This window comes from Panthera onca, chromosome E3 (genome assembly GCF_046562875.1).
Source record: "Panthera onca isolate mPanOnc1 chromosome E3, mPanOnc1 haplotype 2, whole genome shotgun sequence".
NCBI lineage: Eukaryota > Metazoa > Chordata > Mammalia > Carnivora > Felidae > Panthera > Panthera onca.
The window spans coordinates 41814199-41829331 of record NC_138354.1 but is presented as its reverse complement, the minus strand read 5'-3'; the positions used below and the strand labels follow the sequence as shown (position 1 = coordinate 41829331).

The following is a 15133-nucleotide window of genomic DNA, read 5'->3' as shown; positions in this document are numbered from 1 at the left end:
TGGCTTCTCAGGGCCAGAACCCATGGTGGATTCCACCGCGAGGCGTGGGAAAAAACGCCTAGGTTACTGGAAAAAACGCAGCCCCCACCTCTAGGCTGGGCTATGCTACCTGTACCTTAGGAGAGGCCTGAATCCCTAAAGCTTCAGAAACTCTGAAGGCCAGAGGCTGGGCGAATGGCACCGTGCATGGGTCTGGAAACGAACCTGCCCACCCCCCTACCCCCCGCAGACAGCTGGTCTGAAGAGCAGAGGCAGTGGCCGGCCAGATTTGCAGGGAGGGGCGTGAGGCCGGCACGGTCTCCTGCCCGGGACCATTCCGAAGGGCCATCTGTCCTGATGGGTGACGAGACCGCACAGGCAGCGCGCCCTCCGTCCCGTAGCGGTCCCCGTCCCTGTGACCGCCCCGGAGCTGCCCAGGTGTGCTCGGACAGCCCCTGGCCCCCGCCAGCCGCCCTGCCAGGAGCGGGTGCAGCGTCATGTCAGGAAGGCCTCCTGAGCTCACAACGGGACCCCCCGTCTCCCTGGTGCTCCGGGGGACAGAGGGGGCGGTTCCTTGGGCTAGCTGGCCGTCTGCTGCTCAAGCCGGGCTCCTGGGCGCCTGCTTTCCTTCCCTGAGTGCTGCAACCTAACACGGTGGCGAGGGTCCTCTGCAGAAGGGATGCAGGGCCCCTCCCCGCCCAGAGACCACCCTCGAGGAGTGGCCTGGTGGGGAAGCTCTGAGTCACTCAGGCATCCGGCTGGACGTGACGAGCCGCTGTGTGGGGTGAGGTGGGGGACCCCGTTTCTGCTCCGTTCCGAGCGGAGGCACAGGGGTTGGGTGGCCGGCACCGTCTACATGCGGGCCCCAATACCCGCCTGCGCCACGCCCGCCTGGGGAGCGGACACGCCAAGCACCCGTTCCCACGTTCCACGCAAGAACAGAGCTAGACAGACTCCGTGCGCTCACGGCACCCGGACACACACGCCCGCGGTGCCGGGCCAGGAGGGGCAGCACCAGTCGCAGACCGCCGAGCCCCAACGCCCGGCCGGGAAGCTCAGGAGAGTAAAGGCGGGTGGGCACACGGGGCCAGAGCGGAGGCAGCAGGTCAGAGCTCCCTCCCTGGCCCGGTGGCCACGTGTCACACAGGACGGCCCACGTCTCCTCTGACAGAGACCGGAAGCTTGAGGCCGGCTCCAGCTCTTCCGGCGCGACGCCCCAGATCCTGGGAACAGCGGCTCCCCCGCGGCAGGCGGGGTAAGCGGTACCGAGACCCTCGGGGGGCGCACGTACTCTGTCTCCGAGAGCTCCAAGTCGGACACGGCTGGCACCACGCTCAGCACAGGTGTGCACGCTGGCCTGACACAGGAGCGCCCCCGCTGGATGACCTCCTGCACATACCTAGGGAACAACCACGGCGGTGAGCTGCACGTGCTGGGGTCGGGCCTCCGCCAAGGCTCCGACGTGACAGTGGGGCCACAGACAGGCAGACGGAGCAGGGGCCCCGGGGAGGGTCCGTCACCGCCGAACCAGGCTCCCACCGTGCGGGGCGGACAAAACACCACACCACACCACACGACGGGGGCTTCCAGGGCTCCGTCGGGGCCGGTCAGGAAACGCGAGGCTCCAGTGAATCCAGAGTTCCTGGACTCCTCGGCGGATGACACTCCGGGGAACCACCGACCCGTCCTCCACACCGAGAAGAGCCTTCGGGGATGGCCTGGCTCCGGCCTCGTCGGCGCGCTCGTCCTTGTCCGCGCCCTGCTGCTGCTCCATCCCGAGCAGCTTTCCCAACAGCTGTCCGCCCCGGACGCGATGTTGTGCAGCCCTGACGGTGACTTCTCTTCCGCCAGCCGGGGCGGGGTGGGGGTGGGTCACCCCACAAGGAACTCGGACCTCCATCCGTGTCTGCAGTCGCTTACAAAAGGCCCACGTTCTGGACCGGCGACAAATGGAGACGCCGGAGCCGGTGGCCAAAACCCTGTCAGGAGCCTCAAGGCCCAAATACAGATTCCCAAGAGGCTTGTGCGTGTCTCTGGCCGGCACGAGCACACGCAGGGCCTGCCGGGTGCTGCCGAGAAGAGCAGACGTGAGCCCCACACCCCCAGTGCGTGGCAAGGACGACGTTCCCAGGCTCTGTGCAGCAGGGAAGACCTCCTACCCATATGCCCCGGCCCCTTCCCCGCCGGCCCCTCTGCCGCCCTGTCCGCCTCCAGGTCACAGGCCCTGTCAGACGAAGCAGCATCCGCAGCACCGAGCCGGCTCTCTGGTTCTATGTTGACAGGGTCACAGGGTGTGAGACAGGTGGCCATAAACGTGGTCACACTCAATGACCAGAGGACGCAGTCAGGCTCCTGGTTCTGCCCGATAAGACAGGCACCAGGGATGGTCTGCATCTTGACACCAGCCTCCCAAGAGCTGGACGGCCCCCCACACAGTGAGGTCCCCAGGAAAGATGTCCAGTGACCATGACTGGGCAAGGGGCGCTGGCAACGTCCAAGATCAGGGCCACCGTGTGACCATGCTCCGGGGCCTCGGTGGGAAATGCAGATTTCCTGGTTCTGTCTGGGAATTCCAACGCGCTGGTACATTCGGGGAAAAGTGACCTCAAGGCCCAGCAGAAAGGGCAGGGGAAGGCACATTCTGGCCTGGAGAGAAGACCGCCAACCACAAAGGGGTTCTCCCTAGGGTGAGCGGCAGGGGGTGGGGAGCCGCATTGGCCTGAGGCTGCGTCAGCAGTGGGCGGGGCCTCTCTGGCCCTCAAGGCCCAGGAGGGCATGGCGCTGGGGACAATGGGGCTTGGGGTCCCTTGCAGAGAAGACTGTACCTCTACGCGTACTTCAGCAACGTTCACCGTCCCACCTGTGCGTGGCACCGTTTATGGCTCCCCGCCCAAGGACCCCCCAGGACCCCCACTCTGTAGCGTGCACAGCGGCCAGGGGGATCCTGACCGTAGTGTCTAGCGAGTCCGTGGAGCCCCGGGGCGAGTGCACACTCACAGAGGGGAGACGGCTCCCTCTCTACCCCAGGAGGACCCTCCCAGCCCCTTGTCACACGGCAAGGCCACGTGCCGTGCCCCGGGTGGCGCTCAGTGAAAGAAGAAACCAGGACTGCTGGGGGGTGCCCAGGCCTCGGGGGGCTACGGCCCCAAAGCAGTGCCAAGGCAGCCCTGACTGGGGGTGTGGCCTGCCCTCCCCGCTGTCCCCCTACCTCTGCTTTGAGGGTAATTTGCTGGCTCTCTTCTCTTCCTCCTCCAGGCGCCTGCGGGCCTCCTCCAGCTGGGTCAGAGGGTTGGGGGCTGGGTTGGGTGGCATGGTGGGGTCTTGAACGAAGAGGTGAGAGGGCTGGACGGAGTTGCGAAGCTGAGCGCTGACCCAAGGGTGCACGGCCCCGGGACGCTCCACGGACAAGGGCCTGGGGCTCTCGTGCACCTGCTGCTTCTTGGCACCAGAAGACCTTTGGGAGCAAAAGAACGAGTGTGGCAGCATCTGGAACCCTGGCCACAGGCGGGACCAGTGGAGGCCACCAGGGGCACACCTGCCACCCCTCCCACCACACCACATGACACCGTGGTCCTCCGCTGCACGCTCCTTTTGTAACTCATTTTTATTTATTTATTATTTTTTTTAAGGTTTTTTTTTTTTTTTTTTTTTTAACATTTATTCATCTCAGCGAGACAGAGCACAAGCAGGGGAGGGGCAGAGAGAGAGGGAGACACAGAATCCCAAGCAGGCTCCAGGCTCTGAGCTGTCAACACAGAGCCCAATGCGGGGCTTGAACTCACAAACTGTGAGATCATGACCTGAGCCCAAGTTGGACGCTTGGCTGAGTCACCCAGGTGCCCCTGTAACTCATTTTTGAAGAATTGTTTAAAGGTTGTTTATTTTCAGAAAGTGTGAGTGGAGGAGGAGCAGAGAGAGAGGGAGACACAGAATCCGAGGCAGGCCCCAGGCTCTGAGCTGTCAGCACAGAGCCTGACACGGGGCTTGAACTCTCAGACCGCAAGATCACGACCTGAGCTGAAATCGGATGCTTCACCGACTGAGTCACCCAGGTGCCCCTTTTGTAACTAATTTTTAACAACTTTACTGAACTATGTCATACCTTATATAAAAACTTAAAAAAAAAAAACTTTTCACTGTTTTTAAAAAAACATTTTAGTATCAAAATAAATGCTCTTTGTGAGAAAGCTGAACCATATAGGAAATTCCAAAGTAAAAACAATCTAAAAATCTTAATTTAGAAGTACCTACTCTCATTATATTGGTATATTCTCCTTCCCATTAAAAACAATCAGCGTAACTCTAAACATACAATTTTTCATTTTTTCAAATGTTTCCCCCATGGGATCACACACCTCTCTCTGCCTTCATTACCCGACACAAAACGCTCTAGAGCTGTGCAGTACGCCTTTGCTGCACGGCTGAATTATACCGAAAACATCAGCCTCTCTTAGCCTTGGCTGGAGCCCTTGGAAAGGGGGGCTTTAGCATCAGGAGGGAACCCTGGAAGAGGGCCCCCAGGCTCAGTGCCCTCGCAGTCCCGGAACTGCCCCAGGAAAGATGGCATCTCCCTCCTAAAGAACCCACGGGGCCAGCCACAGGGAGACCTTGGCTCTGGAGCCCATCCCCAGCCTCTCCTTGCCCCCCACCTCCCCGCCCCACACCCACCTCCCATCTCCTGGCCCCCCCACGTCCTCCCTCTCTCGCTGCCCCATGCCTCCACCCCCCCCGCCTACCTGTTGTATGATGTAAGAGCAACAAAGACAGAGGCACACTGTCCCCCAACTCCAGGGAGGCCAGGGAGACCTGGCAGGGATACTGAAATGCCACCATTTAAAATGGCCCATCCTGACATCAAGCACCTTCCAACCTGAGACTGTTTCCAGATGGGCCTTTTATTCTTCCACCACAGAAACCATCTGGTGTGGGAGGAACGGCCAGAACAGAGCCATTCCTTGTGGAAACCCGAAAAGGAAATCCAGAGAAACCCAACCAAAGCAGGAGAGGGGCTCTGGGAAGACCCCTCACCCAGGACAGGTTCTGTGACCGCAAAGGTGTCCGAACACTGGCGGGAGCCTTGTTCCCACAGTCACGTGGAGACCAGACACAGGGACCCACGGGTGGAGAGTCCCACGTCTCTGCTCAGGATGGGCTGGCTGGCAGGTGGTTACCCACTTCTCCCTTTCTCCCCCCCCCCCCACCCCAAGCCACACACGTGCACTCTACCGTCCCCAACCATATCCAAAACAGACAGTCAGGGAAGCGGGAGACTGAGGAAGGAGGGGTGGCCAGCCCACCCACGGGCACCAGCCCCACGGCCCAGACAGCTGGTCTGGGGGTAAGGCGTGCAGTCCAGGCCAGCCCCAGTCCCCCATGGTCCCCCCAAAATGGACAGACCCACGCGAGGCAGCAATGGCACTTCTGGGGTCCTGGCTCCACACCCTCCAGAGCAGCCTCCGGCTCTGTGGGGCCAGTACAGAGTTCAGAGGGTACAGATGCCACCGACGGCTGGGGGGTGACCAGGTGCGATCAGAGAAGACTTGTCCTGCGCGGTCTGTCTGGAGTGGCGTCCAGGTACCTGCCTAACTGCCCCGGTAACTTAGGTCGCTGTCGTGTGGAGGCGTCAGCCACCCAGAAAGCAGCTCGTGAGGGCAGCTGTGTGAAAGCGGGGCCCCCCTTGGCGGGCTGGGCGCAGCAAGAGGAGATCAGGCAGAAACGTGGTGACTTGAGAACGAGCTCAGCAGCGGACACTCCTGCCCAGGACACCGAAGCTGTGTCAGGACCCCAAGGCCGGCACAGGGCCCCACTCGGGGCAGGTGTCAGCGAGCTCACACGGCCACGGCCACGGGGTATAAGGACAGCTGGGTGGGGCCAGGCTGCAGCTTCAAAGACCCTGGCGGAACCGTGCCGTAGGCTCGTCAATTAGTGCTACACGCTGGTGCCCGCGCCACCCAGGACGCCGGGCACCTTTTACCCGTGGCTTGCGTGGCCACACCCACCCGGGACGCTGGCGCCTCTCACCCGTGGCCAGCCTTGCGGTGCCGGCTGATCTCCTTCTCCCCCTCGATGATCCACTGCATGATCTTTTGGTTCTTCTCCGCGTCTTCCGAGGGGCCAGGCACCTCGGCTCCCGCGCTCTTCCCTGACTCCGCCTTCTTGGCGTTTCTTCTGGAGGCAGTGCCAGACTTCCCGCTACAAAAGCAAGGGGCCGGGAGTCACCTGCTGCCTTTACTTTGTGGCCTGTTGCCGGAAAGCGGCTACCTGAACGTGGTGGCTTTGACAGAGCTGTGTGTCCTCGCGGGCTCCGCCCCAACGCCAGGGGGTTCTCTGAGGTTAGTCTGGTGGGGAGCGCAAGGCGTCCAGGCAGCACCAGCTGGGAGGGCAGGAGCACCACCTGTCCTTCGCCCTCCCAGCCCCGCCACCCACCTGGTGGCAGCAGCACCGGGACCCAGTCACCCCTCACCCGGACGCCTCCCCAGAAACAGGTACCTCTCTCTCCGTGCATCCTTCAGGGCCAGAGCCCTGGATGGCCCGGGACCCCAGGCAGGACCAGGCACTCATGCGGGGCGCTGGGGCCCTCTGGCCACCACATGCCCGCAGTCTGTGCGGGCAACCCCGGCTGGACGACTTTTAAAGGGGAATCGTGGCCCAGAAAACTGAACAGAACCCTCAGGAGACACAGCCTCTCACCGTGACCCCTTCCTCCCCAGGAAGGCGCACGTGGCCCTTACTGATACAGGCTCAGGGATGAAGAAACCGCAGCCCCGATCCCAAAGCAAGGCCCAGGCTGCCACAGACACTCACCTGTAGGCCAGGCTGTCGCCGGCATTGGGGGCGGTGCCCACGCTCTCTGAGTGGCTACGGGGCTTGGCTGTGTGGCCGTGCGGCTCCGGGACCCAAGAGAAGCTGCCCGGGACACGGCGGGTGGCCTCAGCTTCGGCCTGCTCCTTGGGCCTGGCCGCCCCGTGGTGACTGTGGTGGTGGCCGTGCCTGTGCAGGTGAGGGCCGGATGCGTCCAGCTTCACCCCGGACTTAGGTGCGTGCTTACTGTGCCCAGGAGGCACGCCCCCTAGGACCCCCACAATCTTGGGCACGTGCCCGCTGTCAGGGGAACGGTGGCCGGGCCCCGGCGACTGACAGCCCGGCGTCCTCATGACCCGCTGCACATGCTCATCCAGGATGCTCTCAGGGTTCTCCTCGTGCGCGTCCCGCAGACCCACGCAGCCCACGTCTGCATAGCGGGGCGGGAAGTGGTGCCAGGCTGTGGCCAAAGGCAGCTTATGAGTGGCCCCCGGGGGACCAGAGGGCATGTCACCATCCTCACCTTCTTCCTCCTGCAGGACAAGGTCACGAGTCACCTCTTGGCACCGGCCGAGTCACAGAAACCTCGCCCTCGTGGAAACAAAGAAATAGGCCCGCAGCGCTCCATCTCGGGGGCGGGAAGCACTGAGCCCAGGATGAGCAGGCCAGGTGAGGCGCTGGGTACTGGGGAGTGTGAGAGAGTGAGCACGCCCACCATACACCAGGAGCTCGAGGACCACAACACCCACCCAATCCCGCCCACTGAGAAACCTCCAGAGGGACTTAGTTCTTTTACGCTTCTCAATAAAGATATTTTTACTTCTTCATTGATTTTCCTAGTTCTCAATTTTATTTCCATGTTTTCCATTATATTTTCTTTTGTTTGCTTTTAAAGTTTATTTATTTATTTTGGGGGGGGAGGGGCAGGGAGAGAGAGAGAGACACAGAATCCTAAGCAGGCTCCACTCTGTCAGCAGAGCCTGATGTGGGGCCCAAACTCACAAACCGGGAGATCATGACCTGAGTCGAGATAAAGAGTCAGACGCTTAACCGACTGTGCAACCTGAACGTCCCTTTCCCATTGTATTTTCAAAGGGAATATGCCCTTGTACAGAAGAGCTCGTTTTCTGCTTAATTGCTCTGCTCTGTGATTCTGGGTCAACTGTCACACTAAATCCAGTTGGGTTTCTCTGGAGTCTCTGGCAGCCAACAGGACCCTATCTGTAAATATAACATCTGACCAGCCAAATCTTGTATTTATTTTCTCATCTCACTGAATTGTGCAAACCAGAATAACGGTGAGTACATCCGGTAGTGACCAGAAAGGATGGGACAGCTACCCCTGTACTGTACCAGAAACAAATCTAACAAAATCCACAAGAAACTTTTCACTTATGGGAAAGCGTCTCCATGTCACCAGGACAGGCGGTCAGCTGCAGACACCAGTCCACGCTCAGGTCGCAGGTGGCACGGAGCAGGACAGAGGGCAGGCGCATGGCTGCGGGGAGGGTGAACACGCCCCTCTCGGGCACACTGGGGCCCTGGGCTCCCCACCCCACGTCCCATCCCGGACCCCCCACTCTGCCCTCGACGGACACTGACCCCTACGGTTAAGGAAGAGGGGCTCTTGCAGTCCCCAGGGGGCGGCACGGGGTGGTGACGGACAGCTTGGGCTGAGAGCCAGCTTGTCTCGGTGGCTCTGCACATGTAGGAAATCGGTTTTACGGTTTTGAAATGTTACAGGTTTACCAAACTGTCTAGCTAAGAATTTTCACTTTCTTCTTTGTTATTTTCCAAATTTTACAACAAAACTCCTATTTAAAAATTTGTAGTTATTCTTCTTTAAAAAAAAACTATAGTTTATGGCATATTTACACGAGCCTTATTTTGTAAAATCATGCAAGACAGGGACTCTCACGTCCATGCGGATTCCCTGTACATATGTGATTAAAATTTCTCCTGTTTTGTTTTTAAACACACAGGGCATCCGATGGAACTGCACAGCCAGCTGTGGGGCAGCGAGCCCCCCAGGGTCCAAGGGAAGCCTATGGGGACAGAGTGGCTACAGGCCAGAGACTGTGACACGGGGCCCGGCAATCCTGTCCAGACGCCACCGCGGGCCTGCCGATTCGTTCCCGAATCGATACCCAGGATATACAAGGGGCTACTCGTTTGAACATCTTGTGTTAAGTCACAGGCACTGGGGGGGCGCCTGGGTGGCGCAGTCGGTTAAGCGTCCGACTTCAGCCAGGTCACGATCTCGCGGTCCGTGAGTTCGAGCCCCGCGTCAGGCTCTGGGCTGATGGCTCGGAGCCTGGAGCCTGTTTCCGATTCTGTGTCTCCCTCTCTCTCTGCCCCTCCCCCGTTCATGCTCTGTCTCTCTCTGTCCCAAAAATAAATAAAAAAAAAAAAAAAAAAAAAAAAAGTCACAGGCACTGGGGAACCTCTGTGGCCAGGCCCAGCCCCCCCGTGACAGCTCCTGGGAGATCCAGGCACAACCGCACGCCCCCAACAGGGAGGCCGCAGAGAACAGGAGACTAAGACTCAGACATGAGAAAAATACACCGAATACCGATGGCTGTTAAAATGCCCGTCCCGCACAGTGACCTGCAGGGCCACGGGCACACGGAGCCACGAGGACAAACTTGACACAGTTACCACAGCTGGGTTCTACGGCAAGACGGATTGAAAGTCTCCTTCCTTAAACTTCTTTCACAAACCACAGGGTACTTTTACTTCGTGAGCGTACTCAGGAGGCACTGATGGAGGTGTGCTTGGGCCGCGGATGCGCCACGGTGCCAGCCCCACAACGGCACGCGAACCAGGGCTTGGCTCCTGTAAAACCCGCCGCGCCTCACGGCAACTCTGTGTCCAACACTGATTTCTCAAAGGTTACCTGACAGGCTACGCCCTGACAGTCCCTTCACTCACGGAGGCCTCTGCTGGACCCTGACGGGGAAGGTGGCCTCCATGGATGCCCACTGAACGTCCGCCCCCACCCTCACTGCAACCCAGACTGGCAAACAGGCAGCAGGTCAGCACACGCCCGGCGCCCAGGCCAGCACTGCGCTGCCTACATGGCAGTCACCGGGTCACTATGAGGGAGGGAGACAAGAAGATGCCGGTAAGAAAAACCTAGTGCCCCTGCACAGGTGCTTAAAAATACTTTCATAGGGGCGCCTGGGTGGCTCAGTCAGTTGAGCGGCCGTCTTCGGCTCAGGTCATGATCTCTCGCTCCGTGAGTTCAAGCCCCATGCCGGGCTCTGTGCTGACAGCTCGGAGCCTAGAGCCTGCTTCTGTTTCTGTATCTCCCTCTCTCTCTGCCCCTCCCCCATTCACGCTCTGTCTCTCTCTGCCTTTCAAAAATGAATAAATGTTAAAAAAAAACAAACCAAAAACTTTCATGCGGGCTCCCTCTCGGAGAGCACGCCATCTGGCCATTCACCTCAGTGACCACCCCAGCCTTCCTGGTGCCCACCGCGAACCCCAGATTTTGAAACGCTATTCAAAATCTGAAAAATGTGGGGGGTGGGCCGGCCCCTCATTTCAAACCTGGGTGTCATATGAGGGGGCTCCGGAACCCTGGACGGCAAGGGCACAGCACCGTGTGTGATGCATGGAGGGCAGGACAGGAAACCGCCAGGTGTGACTGTGGCTGGGCCCCACGACTACCCTTACGATGGCATCTCCAGACTTCAGGTGCACATGACTCACCGGGGGAACACGGAAGGCGAGACAGCAGGCCCCTCCTGTGGGTTCGGACAGAGTCTGAGCAGGGCTCAGGTCCGTGTTGTAAATGAGTATCAGGTGATCAGGTAGAGAAACAATTCCTTCAAGAACAATCCTGTTTTGGGTGTGTTTTTCTTTGTGTTGTGTTTTGAGAGAGAGAAAGAGAGAAAGAAAGAGAGCAAGCCTGCAAGAGGGGCAGAGAGAGAGGGGAAGAGAGAATCCCACCAGGCTCCACGCTCAGCACAGAGTCCTACGTGGGGCTCAATCCCATGACCCTAGGATCATGACCTGAGCCAAAATCAAGAGTCGGATGCTGTACCAACCGATGCGCCAGGCACCCCTACAACAGTCATGGTTTGGGTTTCAGGCATCGGGCATGAGGTATTGAGGAAAAAAATGCAAGACGCCACTTGTTGGAGACTGTTTTTCCTTTTTCTTTTTTTTAAAGCAAACTCCACACCCAACGTGGGGTTTGAACTCACAACCCTGAGAGGAAGAGTTGTACGCTCCACCGACCGAGCCGGCAGGGTGCTGCCAGTGGTGACCTTTCTTAGTTTCAGAAGGAGATTCCTACCTGCTGGAGAAAAGCAAAGGCCTGTCTCCAGCGACACAGTGGCGCCTGGCTCCGGGAGCACGGGGCACCGGGGCCTTGGGGACACACAGAACCTGATGAGGTGTGAAGAGCACGGGGAAGGCCGTGCTCAAGGGACGTCTGTCATCAACATCTCAGGACGGAAACCCGAGCACAGGTGGGAATGAGTCTTGCAAGATGACGCCCACAGGCCACATAAGCCCCATGTCTCTTTGACAGCTACAGGCCGAGAAGTATCAGAGCAGGTAAGTCACAAACCACACGTAATTGTCCCAGCACTCCACGTTCTTCCCGGCAAGGCCACGGGGCAGAAAACAAGGCACAGGAGCCTATTTCTGAACATGACCCTTTCTGCACTCGGGATGACAGGTGGGAGCCCCCAGGCCCCGTGCCAAGAGCACACTCTGCTCCACACGTGTGCCCGGTGCCCCTGGGACCTGGCGGGGCCACGGGGGCATGTGGGACACGGGAGGGAGCAGGAAGGGGGTTGGGCTGAAAGGAGAGGTCAGTATGCACGTGGTACGCGTTGAGTCGTCTGCCAAAACTGCCTTCCTGAGCCGAGCCGATGTAGCTCCAGTGTGGCCACCGCCTGGGGATGACAGCAGGGCGTGGTCTCTGCCCGCCTCTCAACACCTCCCCAGAAGCAGGTGGCACAGGAACCCCAGCTCCCCGCAGGCCAAGGAGCGGCTGCTGAGTGCCTACCGGTTGCTCCCAGATCGGGCTCGGGGTCCCCGCCAGGGGGACCTCCTCCCCAGGAGACGGTGAAGGCCGCACAGAAGCGGTGGCGGCTTCAGACGGGCCCCCGTCACAGGAGAGCGGCCAGCCACCAGGGCAGGGTCAGAGGGCGTCAGGAGCCAGCACTCTGGGAGACCCAGGAGGGAGCTCGTGGGAGCCTGAAGCTGCCCTTAACTCCACCAAAACGCAGTAAGATCATCCAGAACCCGAGCCGCGCCGTGGCCTCTTCCAGAAGGCTCACTCACCATCCGGACGCGTTTCAGCCGCTCCTCCAGCTTCTCCTCGGCCTCCCGTGTCCGCTGGATGGCCTCCAGGCGGTGGATGAGCTCCGCGGCGAACTTCTGGGGCTCCACGCGGACTTCCTTTGGCATTCGGTAAGTGCGCTGCAAGGAGACACTGATTAGCCGGCCACGTGCAGCCTCGAACTGCCAGCCCCGTCAAGATGGCACACGGGCACTCTCTGGGTGACCAGGAGGGGCCCCGAAACGTGCGTTTTGTTTCGTTTTTTTAACTTGTTTTATTTTTTATTTTTTAAAATTTATATCCAAATTAGTCAGCATGTAGTGCAACAATGATTTCAGGAGTAGATTCCTTAGTGCCCCTTCCCCATTTAGCCCATCCCCCCTCCCACACCCCCTCCAGCAACCCTCCGTTTGTTCTCCACATTTATGAGTCTCTTCTCTTTTGTCCTCCTCCCTGTTTCTATATTATTTGTGTTTCCCTTCCCTCATGTTCATCTGTTTTGTCCCTTAAAGTCCTCATAGGCGTGAAGTCATGATTTCTGTCTTTCTCTAATTTCACTGAGCATAACACCCTCCAGTTCCATCCACATAGTTGCAAATGGCAAGATTTCATTCTTTTTGATTGCCAAGTAATACTCCATCGTATAAATATACATCTTTTTTTTTTTAATTTGTTTTTATTTATTTTTGAGACAGAGAGACAGAGCATGAGCAGGGGAGGGGCAGAGAGAGAGGGAGACACAGAACCTGAAGCAGGCTCCAGGCTCCGAGCTGGCAGCGCAGAGCCCGACGCGGGGCTTGAACTCACAGACCGTGAGATCATGACCTGAGCTGAAGTCGGCCACTCAACCGACTGAGCTACCCAGGCGCCCCATATGTCGCATCTTCTTTATCCATTCCTCCAGCAATGGACATTTGGACTCTTTCCATACTTTGGCTGTTGTTGATCGTGCCGCTATAAACACGGGGGTGCATGTGTCCCTTTGAAACAGCACGCCTGTATCCCTTGGATAAATGCCTAGTAGTGCAATTGCTGGGTCGAAGGGTAGTTCTATTTTTAGTTTTTTGAGGAACCTCCATACTGTTTTCCAGAGTGGCTACACCACTTTGCATTCCCAGAAACCTGTGTTTTCTCTTAAAACGAGTGTTCACACTTGCCCCTTCTGCTGGGTTCCTCACTGCCCCCTTTTCTTGTCTAAGGTCTCCTTTACCCAGCACTGAGCCGGGAGGGACAACAGAGCCCTGGTGACCATCACATTAGGTCTGTGTTAGGTCACTACATGTTTTAAAAGTCTAACATTACTGTTACCTAATCAGGCCTTATTTTAATTTGATCAGCTGTCCTAACAATATCTTTTAGAGCAAACGTGTTTTAATTTTTTTTTTTTTCAACGTTTATTTATTTATTTTTGGGACAGAGAGAGACAGAGCATGAACGGGGGAGGGGCAGAGAGAGAGGGAGACACAGAATCGGAAACAGGCTCCAGGCTCCGAGCCATCGGCCCAGAGCCTGACGCGGGGCTCGAACTCACGGACCGCGAGATCGTGACCTGGCTGAAGTCGGAGGCTTAACCGACTGCGCCACCCAGGCGCCCCATAGAGCAAACGTGTTTTAAAAGTCTAAGCCACTTGGGCGCCTGGGTGGCTCAGTCAGTTAAGCATCCGAATCCTGATTTCAGCTCAGGTTCCAATCTCATGGTTCCTGAGTTCAAGCACCACACTGGGCTCTGTGCTGACAGCGGAGAGCCCAGCTTCGAGCCTTCTGTCCCCCTTTCTCTCTGCCACTCTCCAGCTTGCACTCTGTCTCTCTCTCAAAAATTAAAAAAAATATACATATTTTTTAAAACCTAAGCCACCACCCCCCTGTTGAGGGGGATGGGGTCACCGGGGAGCTGCCAAGAGGAGGGGAGAGAGCCCAGGGGGCTCAGATGGGGCAGGAGGGCAGACGGAGGAGGGAGTAGCCTGAGACAGGGTGACACACAGGAATCCTCTCAGATCTCCTGGATGGATAGTGGCGATCTAGAACCCTGGACTTCATATGTACAGCAAGCTGAGTAGGGAGGACTCCGTGTGGGGCAGGAGCCTGAGCGGGGGCAGTGCCCCTGGGCACAGTTTTGACTATGTTTCTCATCTACAAAACGACAGAACCTCAGAAACAGGTAAGCTTAGGTGAGAAAATCACGGGAAGGGCTCGGGGACAAATGCCCACGTGTGGGGCTATCACTGGCCTCGATGAGCTCAGGGGCGGCTGCAGAAAGCTCGGAAGGGTCCGGAGAGGGAAGCAGGGGAGGGCAAGCCCAGGACACAAGCTAACACTTCAACAGAGAGAGCTGGTGCGAAAGGTCCGGGGGTGCCCAGTGTTCTCAGAAGAGCCTGGGCAGTAGGGACAGCCATGAGGCCGAGACCCGGAAGGGAGTCTTTGCGGACAGCATATCCCAGTGGACAAGAAAGGCCCGAGGCCAGCAGGCTGGCTTCTCCGGGGACTGAACTGAGCAGAGGGCAGTGACCTATATGGGACTGAGAGAGCAAAGCCAGACGTCCAGGTGGCAAGCGCTGAGCAGTGCTGACCGTGAGACGGCACACGCAGAGAAAGGGCAGAGTGAGAAGTCCCCACGAGACGGAAACGCACCCACGTGGAGTGAGGACGCGTGCGAGGCTCGGCCCTGCGGCGGATGCCTGCCCCCAAGCTCAGGTGTTCTGGAAAAGAGCCTCTAGGCTGCACGGCTGTGCTTCTGAAAATGGAAAACTGTCAGGAATGACAATAATTACCAGCTCTGTGGAAAAACGGGTACCCTTCCGGCTGTGGAGGAACAAAAGAAGTCACAAAGGAAAAAGTCCCAGTAATTACAACTGTGGACCTTCTGGGGAGTTCAGATGGCCCCTCCCTCGGGCATTAAGGAGTAGACCTTTCCCGACTGGAAAGTCAGCGGGGTCCCCCACGTGGTGGTGCCTCTGTGCCCCTGCGCCGACACCCACACACAGCCCCTCGTCCTGGGCCTGATCCCCTGGAAGTCACGCAGCAAGGACCACCAGGCACAGCCCGCTCGCCTACCTC

General features: G+C 58.4%; 1 protein-coding gene across 4 annotated transcripts in view; it reads right to left on the bottom strand.

Moving 5' to 3' along the window:
• Positions 1 to 15133, bottom strand: part of AXIN1 (axin 1) — a 63178-nt gene that overhangs the window by 1547 nt on the left and 46498 nt on the right. The window contains exons 5-10 of one of the 4 annotated variants that reach the window (XM_078440383.2): positions 14708 to 14824; positions 12082 to 12219; positions 6784 to 7313; positions 6001 to 6171; positions 3188 to 3433; positions 1271 to 1378 (exon numbers count right to left, since the gene is read on the bottom strand). In XM_078440383.2, the coding sequence (XP_078296509.2) occupies positions 1271 to 1378; positions 3188 to 3433; positions 6001 to 6171; positions 6784 to 7313; positions 12082 to 12219; positions 14708 to 14824 (1310 nt within the window). The remainder of the gene's footprint in view (positions 1 to 1270; positions 1379 to 3187; positions 3434 to 6000; positions 6172 to 6783; positions 7314 to 12081; positions 12220 to 14707; positions 14825 to 15133) is intronic. The other 3 variants (XM_078440384.2, XM_078440385.2, XM_078440386.2) reach the window with 3 other exon arrangements.